General features: G+C 43.9%; 1 protein-coding gene and 1 long non-coding RNA gene across 2 annotated transcripts; both read right to left on the reverse strand.

The window, feature by feature from the left end:
• Positions 1-227: 227 nt before the first annotated feature.
• On the reverse strand, positions 228-3,095 carry LOC143818360 (speedy protein 1-A-like). Its single transcript, XM_077299701.1, has 4 exons — positions 3,043-3,095; positions 2,788-2,870; positions 2,442-2,610; positions 228-580 (listed from the first exon to the last, which is right to left on the reverse strand). The coding sequence occupies exons 2-4, from the start codon at positions 2,856-2,858 to the stop codon at positions 428-430; spliced, it is 393 nt and encodes a 130-aa protein (XP_077155816.1). The 5' UTR covers positions 2,859-2,870; positions 3,043-3,095; the 3' UTR covers positions 228-427.
• Positions 3,096-4,814: 1,719 nt separating this feature from the next.
• LOC143818361 (uncharacterized) lies at positions 4,815-6,456 on the reverse strand. Its single transcript, XR_013224486.1, has 3 exons — positions 6,352-6,456; positions 5,143-5,209; positions 4,815-4,909 (listed from the first exon to the last, which is right to left on the reverse strand). It is a non-coding gene; the product is annotated as an uncharacterized LOC143818361 (long non-coding RNA).
• Between the last annotated feature and the right edge of the window lie 1,496 nt (positions 6,457-7,952).

Consider the following 7,952-nt stretch of genomic DNA (forward strand, 5'->3'; position numbering starts at 1 on the left):
GCAGGCGCCAGGCACTTTAATGAAGGAAGTGGAGGCGGCCCCTGGCGCACGGAGTATTGAGTGATGGCTGGGAGGCGTTTGTGTCTGGGGGGAAAAGACAGGTTTGAGGGACAAATTATAAAAATGGATATTGCAGCGTTGAAAGGAACCCCAACTAAAAGAGCCATCTTGACAGAATGCAGCATTAGTGCTGCACAAGGTGGCTCTTTTAGTTAAAAAATGCCTTGGGGGGTGACAAGTTCCCTTTAAGAATACTTCTCTCCTGTCTCCAGTTCTTCATCCGTCACGTCTTCTAGCTGTTCTTCTTGCAGGACCAGCAGCTATGTTTCTCTTCCAGCCATGTTCCTCTCCTTCCAGGTCCAGCAGCTATGTTCCTCTTCCAGCCATGTTCATCTCCTTGTGGGTCCAGCAGCTCCTCTTCCAGGCATTAGATATTCGTATCTTCCTCCTTCTTGCATGGAACGATGTTACAGAGAGAGCAGGGTAGGGCACTATTCCTCCTGAACCAACGAATTGCCCAGCTGTGATGGATATTCCTGTCTCTCTTCCATGCCCAGTGGTCAGGGTCTTGTGCCATGATCTAGAATGAAATAAGTGATTATAATCAAAGTTTAAAGGGAATATATCACCATTAATCATAATTCAATTTGCATATATTTTAGACCTGATGATATTGATGTGATGACTGAAAAACCATGGCAGAATGACTGTATAAGGCTACGTTCACATTAGCGGCGGGCGCCGCAGCGGCGCCGCATGCGTCATGCGCCCCTATATTTAACATGGGGGCGCATGGACATGCGTCGCACTTGCGTTTTGCGCCGCATGCATCGCTGCGGCGCCCGCGTCTGGCCGCAGAGGACGCAGCAAGTTGCATTTTTGCTGCGTCCAACTTTCGGCCAAAAAGGACGCATGCGGCGCAAAACGCAGCGTTTTAGCGTGCGTTTTGCCGCGTTTTTGTTTGCGTTGTGCGCTGCGGCGCCGACGCTGCTGCGCACAACGCAAATGTGAACGTAGCCTAATTACTTATTAAAGTTTTCTTCCTTGACATTAAAACAAGCATTTCATGAGTCCAGCTATGGCTGCATTCATAAAATGCTCTACCTAACATAAGGATTACAAGACCATTTTTACATGGCTTTTCAAAGTAAGTACAACCACCCCATCAGGTCTAAGGGATTTATTTATGCATTCTGTTTATATTGTGATACCTATTTACAGATCAGCTTTATGTTATTACTAGATGGCAGCCCGATTCTAAAGAATCGGGAGTCTAGAATCCATATATACTTTATTTATTCAAATGTAAGAATAATACAATTAATAAATAATAGTAAGAAAGAACAAAAAATGGCTGCACTCACCAGCTCTTGACAATTCTTGTTATTTAAGATACAGTTACACAGGATCCATGAACATGCTTATGAGGGGAGTGATGAAAGACATCAGACAACAACTTTGCGTGTTGTGGCAAATGCCACAACAACGGTTCTTTGCTTAAGAACAATAATGTAAATAATAAATAATATGTATCAATAACTATGTATATTGGTATGTTCTATGACATTTTAAAAGATTTCATTATTATGTGGAAAAGCTCTTAGTACCCATACTGGCGCATACTTGTGTGCCCATCAGGTATTTTCACAGTAATTTTACATCTGTGCTCTGCCTGGGGCCCCATAAGCTGCCTGGGGCCCCTGTGCTCTGCCTGGGACCACTGTGCTCTGCCTGGGGCCCCATATGCTGCCTGGGGCCCCTGTGCTCTGCCTGGGGCCACTGTGCTCTGCCTGGGGCCCCATATGCTGCCTGGGGCCCCTGTGCTCTGCCTGGGGCCCCATATGCTGCCTGGGGCCCCTGTGCTCTGCCTGGGGCCCCTGTGCTCTGCCTGGGGCCCCATGTTCTGCCTGGGGCCCCTGTGCTCTGCCTGGGGCCCCATAGGCTGCCTGGGGCCCCTGTGCTCTGCCTGGGACCACTGTGCTCTGCCTGGGGCCCCATATGCTGCCTGGGGCCCCTGTGCTCTGCCTGGGGCCCCATATGCTGCCTGGGGCCCCTGTGCTCTGCCTGGGGCCCCATATGCTGCCTGGGGCCCCTGTGCTCTGCCTCGGGCCCCATAGGCTGCCTGGGGCCCCTGTGCTCTACCTGGGACCACTGTGCTCTGCCTGGGGCCCCATATGCTGCCTGGGGCCCCTGTGCTCTGCCTGGGGCCACTGTGCTCTGCCTGGGGCCCCATATGCTGCCTGGGGCCCCTGTGCTCTGCCTGGGTGTAGGACACTGGTGACGTCACTTATCTCCGGACATTAGCTCCGGACATTAGCTCCGGACATTAGCTCCGAACATTATCTCCGGACATTAGCTCCGGACAAAGCCACGGAAGTTGGCACAAATTGCAGGAAGTAGTATTCTAGGCAATTATATATTAGATTGTTTATATTGCTAACCAGATCACAGGTGGCTTGATCCACCCAAGCACGAAATCCCATCCTGGTGAAAAGAACATTGCGGAATTGTAGAAGTCGGTCCTTCTTCATGCTCCACGTCCATCTGAGGGCCCAGCGGTAGATCTTCCGTTGATATGGCACGTCTTCTTCAAACTGGTTGGCTAAAAACCTGGATGGAAGAAAAATGAATCCAAATAAATTAGAATCCACTTCAGAAGAAAATACAGAAATATAACAACAAATACAATTATCATGTATTTACATGAGTGGTAGAAAAGATATTTTGGTTTTACAATAAAATAAAGTTAATTATAGACATAAATGTGTAATAATAAAAGAGACTCACAGAGCTGGAAAGAAGAAGGTTCCATATTCTGAAGATCGCAGTCCTGCTCTCCTGAAGTAAGTGACGACCATGGCGAGGAGATACTAGAGGGATGGGAAGCAGAGATAGAGGGTATATATAATGCAGAACATATATAGCTGTATATTCCTATGTTTGGTAATATCTGGCCATTATTACATAAGAATAAGCCCTTTATTTCCCTATGATGGATCTTCTCAAATCTGGATGATTTCTTATCCTTCACTACAATAATACCTTGTCCGAAATCTTAAGACAGCTGTCCCTGGCTAGAAAACGTCTGATGTATTTTTCTTCTACAAAAATGAGAAAATAGAATTATTTCACTATGAACTTTGTAATGAAAACCTTTTTAATGCTATTAATGTTAAATTATTGGGGTTGTAGAGTTCTTCATTAACCCCTTCCCGACATGTGATGGTATAGTACGTCACATGTCGGGACCCCCGCTTTGATGTGCGCTCCGGCGGTGAGCGCACATCAAAGTCGCGACATGTCAGCTGTTTTTTACAGCTGACATGTGCGCGCAATAGCGGCGGGTGAAATCGCGATCACCCGCCGCTATTAACTAGTTAAATGCCGCTGTCAAGCGCAGACAGCGGCATTTAACTACCGCATCCGGCCGTGCGGCCGGATATGAGCGCATCGCCGACCCCCGTCACATGATCGGGGGTCTGCGATGCTCCTCCATTGTAACCATAGAGGTCCTTGAGACCTCTATGGTTACTGATTGCCGGTGGCTGTGAGCGCCACCCTGTGGTCGGCGCTCACAGCACACCTGCAAATCTGCTGTGTAGCAGCGATCTTATGATCACTGCTGCATAGCAGAGCCGATCGGGCTGTGCCTGCTTCTAGCCTCCCATGGAGGCTATAGAAGCATGGCAAAAGTAAAAAAAAAAAGTTTTTAAAAATGTGAAAAAAATAAAAAAAATATAAAAGTTTAAATCACCCCCCTTTCGCCCCAATCAAAATAAATCAATAAAAAAAACCCCAACCTACACATATTTGGTATCGCCGCGTTCAGAATCGCCCGATCTATCAATAAAAAAAAGCATTAACCTGATCGCTAAATGGCGTAATGAGAAAAAAATTCGAAACGCCAGATTTACGTTTTTTTGGTCGCCACGACATTGCATTAAAATGCAATAACGGGCGATCAAAAGAACGTATCTACACCAAAATGCTATCATTAAAAACGCCAGCTCGGCACGCAAAAAATAAGCCCTCACCTGACCCCAGATCACGAAAAATGGAGACGCTACGAGTATCGGAAAATGGCGCAATTTTGTTTTGTTTTGTTTTTTGCAAAGTTTGGAATTTTTTTTCACCACTTAGGTGAAAAATAACCTAGTCATGTTAGGTGTCTATAAACTCGTAGTGACCTGGAGAATCATAATGGCAGGTCAGTTTTAGCATTTAGTGAACCTAGCAAAATAGGCAAGCAAAAAACAAGTGTGGGATTGCACTTTTTTTGCAATTTCACTGCACTTGGAATTTTTGTTCCTGTTTTCTAGTACACGACATGCTAAAACCAATGATGTCGTTCAAAAGTACAACTCGTCCCGCAAAAAATAAGCCCTCACATGGCCAAATTGACGGAAAAATAAAAAAGTTATGGCTCTGGGAAGGAGGGTAGCGAAAAACGAAAATGGAAAAACGGAAAAAGCTCCGGGGGTGAAGGGGTTAATGATGGATTATCCTCAGGATAGCTCATCAATATCAGATTGGTGGAGATTTGGCCCCCGACACCCACTGATTAGATACTGAAGAATTGTCCTAAAGATATGCCATCACTATTGAGGTGAAACCAAAGCCACGACACTGCTCACCACATAGTGACCGCTCCTGTCTGCTGTATCATACTAGGTATAATTATAGGAGGCTGAGGGAGAACACTTCCATACATGTTTCTCTACCATTATACACATAAAATAGATTAATATAAAAATACATGTCATATAATCTAATACTTTATATCTGGAAACCTTGGAAGGTGCAATGAGTCTTACCAAGGAGTGCGGCGAAAGCTGCCCGCTCTTCTGGCTGGGGGATGTCATCTTCTGTCTTCCTCCTCTTGGCCACTTCCTGGGTGGCAGACAGTGAACTGTGGTAGACGAGGTAGATAATATAGTATTAGGCCTCATGCACATGGTCGTACTATGGCTACACATAATTCACTTACATCCTGATGGGTGTTCTCCTCATGGGGATCTGACATTAGTTTTGTGCTGTAAATGGTATAAATATGTGTAGTGACGATGTGTAATGGTCACTATGATTTGCCGATATAAGTGTATGGATTGTGATGACTGCAGTGATGTAACCTCATCTACTTACCACTCCTCTTCATACAGGGCGATCAGTTCTCTCTTCCGCTTCCTCATGGCCATCTTTACTCTTCTTCCTGGAAACATACAGAAAAAGGAAAAACCTGAATTTGCAGAGAATGGCTCTGTCTATAGGATCTCTAGTGGGGTAATACTACCAACCTAATGTGTAACCCAAAACCAAACTACCACAGCCTGCATTACATGGGTTGTAGTATTGCAGCTTTAGTGACTTGATTGGTGCTGAGTTGTAATACCCAACATGACGCATTGACAGAAGTGGCGCTGTAGCTAATAAACAAAACAAACCCTATTTTCTACTTAAAGCACCACTCCAGCATTTTGTTTTGTTTGTACTGCTGGAGTGGCACTTTTAATGTAAGCCCCCTGCCCACGTTCTTATACTTGGTGCCATCTTGTGCCTGTAGCTTCTGACCGGCCGCAAGTGAGAAGTTACGTAACAAGAGCTTAATACAAGTCTGTGAGAGCCAGAACGAGGCTCTCATAGAGAGGTATTGAAAAGTGACGTCTGCGCCGCTCCATGAATCACTGGAGCTGATGGCCGGTCACAATTCACCGGAGACTGATAGGACCAACACTGGAAAAGGATGAAGGGGCGACAGGTGAGTATGAGACAGGGGCCAGGAGAATTACATAAAAGCACCACTCCCGCGGTGCAGTAAAAAACCCGCTGCAGTGGTGCTTTAAAAAACAAAAATATATATATATAATCGGTCATTGATGCCTACCAGATTGATTTCATGTCCTATGATAAGAAAAGACTACACATATCTACATTCTACTGACTGCACTGTGACCCGCCATATAAACCTCTGCATATATCCGCTACCTCCCTGTATAGTGACTGATGATCCAGTACAATAGTCTTCATATCTCCACTACATGTGTGATATAACTATTATATACAGGCTAATAATGGCCATGCACTTCTAAATATTGTATCTGGGAATTTCTAGGAGAAATATGTGGCCCCGTGTTTTTCAGATTAATATTTACACATCATTATCCACATTTTAAACATTTATTCAAAGTCACCAAGTTTTATCCCGTTTATCCATAATCACCGCGTTATCTAGATTTGGGATTTATGGTGAAGTCATTTGCTTTTTTATATGTGATTGCTTTCAGTATAGATCCCAACTGTCAGTATCTGGAATGACATAAATCGGCAGTTTGCTCATCACACAATGATTCTCACCTCTGTAGAGCGGCCAGTGGCGGTTGTCTTCCGATCAGCAGGTAACGATCCGGGTACAAATCCAAAAAGTGTCGCTTCTGGGAATCAATAAGGAGCCGGTCTTTTCTCTAATAGAGCTATCGCAGACTGGCACCAACTGACGGTTTTTTTCTTTCTTTGAGTTCAAATCCTGCGATGCTATTGGTTGATGGTTGAAGCACGCGGCACAAAATTTAAAGGGAAAGCGCATTCTAATAATGAATAAGGAGATACAGTGTATTACTTTTATATCTATATTTGTAGTTTTCCTCTTTATTCCAATTGGTGTTATTTGAGGAAGTTATCATGTTATTCCATTTATTAACTGATGATTGGGAAATGGCAGCAGTGTAAGCCGCATGTAATAATGATGACACTAAAGTCGTGATGAGAGACGTGTGATGTGTAACATGTTCACTAGATCGTCCATTGTGTATGGAGCAAGAGAATAATTGTCATCTGCTTTCTTGCTTCCTGTAAAGTCATTATTGAACCCCCTTAGCGGCAAGGTCAATTTTCATTTTTGCGCCTTTGCTCTTCCTCCATTTTTCCCAAACTCACAACTTTTTTATTTTTCTGTCCACATAGCCATATGAGGGCTTGTGTTGTGGAGGACAAGTTGCACTTTCGAATGACACCATTCATTTCACCGCATAGTGTACAGGAAAACTTAAAACAATTCCAATCGAGGAGAAATTGTAAAAATAAAAAAATAATTCTGACATTGCTTTTAGGACTATAGGTTGCATTATTCTGTATGGACTATGGGGTGCATGATTCCAAATGTAGGACCATGGGGTGCACTATACTGTATGGACTATGGGGTGCATTATGCTGCATGGACTATAAGGTGCATTATACTGTATGGACTATGGGGTGCATTATACTGTGTGGATGACTATGGGGTGCATTATACTGTATAACATATGGGGTGTATTATGCTGTATAGACTGTGGGGCGCATTATACTGTATGGACTATGGGGTGCATTATACTATACAGAGAACTATGGGGTGCATTATGCTGTATGGACAATGTATTACATTATGTTGTATGGACTATGGAGTGCATTATACTGTATAGATGACTATGGAGTGCATTATGCTGTATAGACTATGGGGTGCATTATGCTACACAGAGGACTATGGGATGCATTATCCTATATAGAGCTTGGGGTGCACTATACTATACAGAGGACTATGGGGTGTATTATACTGTATAGATGACTATGGGGTGCATTATGCTGTATAGACTATGGGATGCATTATACTATACAGAGGACTATGGGGTGCATTGTAATGTATAGAGTATAGGGTGCATTATACTACACAGAGGACTATGGGATGCATTATCCTATATAGAGCTTGGGGTGCATTATACTATACAGAGGACTATGGGGTGCATTGTAATGTATAGTGTATAGGGTGCATTATACTACACAGAGGACTATGGGATGTATTATCCTAGATAGAGCTTGGGGTGCATTATACTATACAGAGGACTATGGGGTGTATTATACTGTAAGGACCATGTGGTGCATTATACTATGTTGAGGACCATGCAGTGCATTATACCGTATGTATG

Source organism: Ranitomeya variabilis, chromosome 3 (genome assembly GCF_051348905.1).
Source record: "Ranitomeya variabilis isolate aRanVar5 chromosome 3, aRanVar5.hap1, whole genome shotgun sequence".
Lineage (NCBI taxonomy): Eukaryota > Metazoa > Chordata > Amphibia > Anura > Dendrobatidae > Ranitomeya > Ranitomeya variabilis.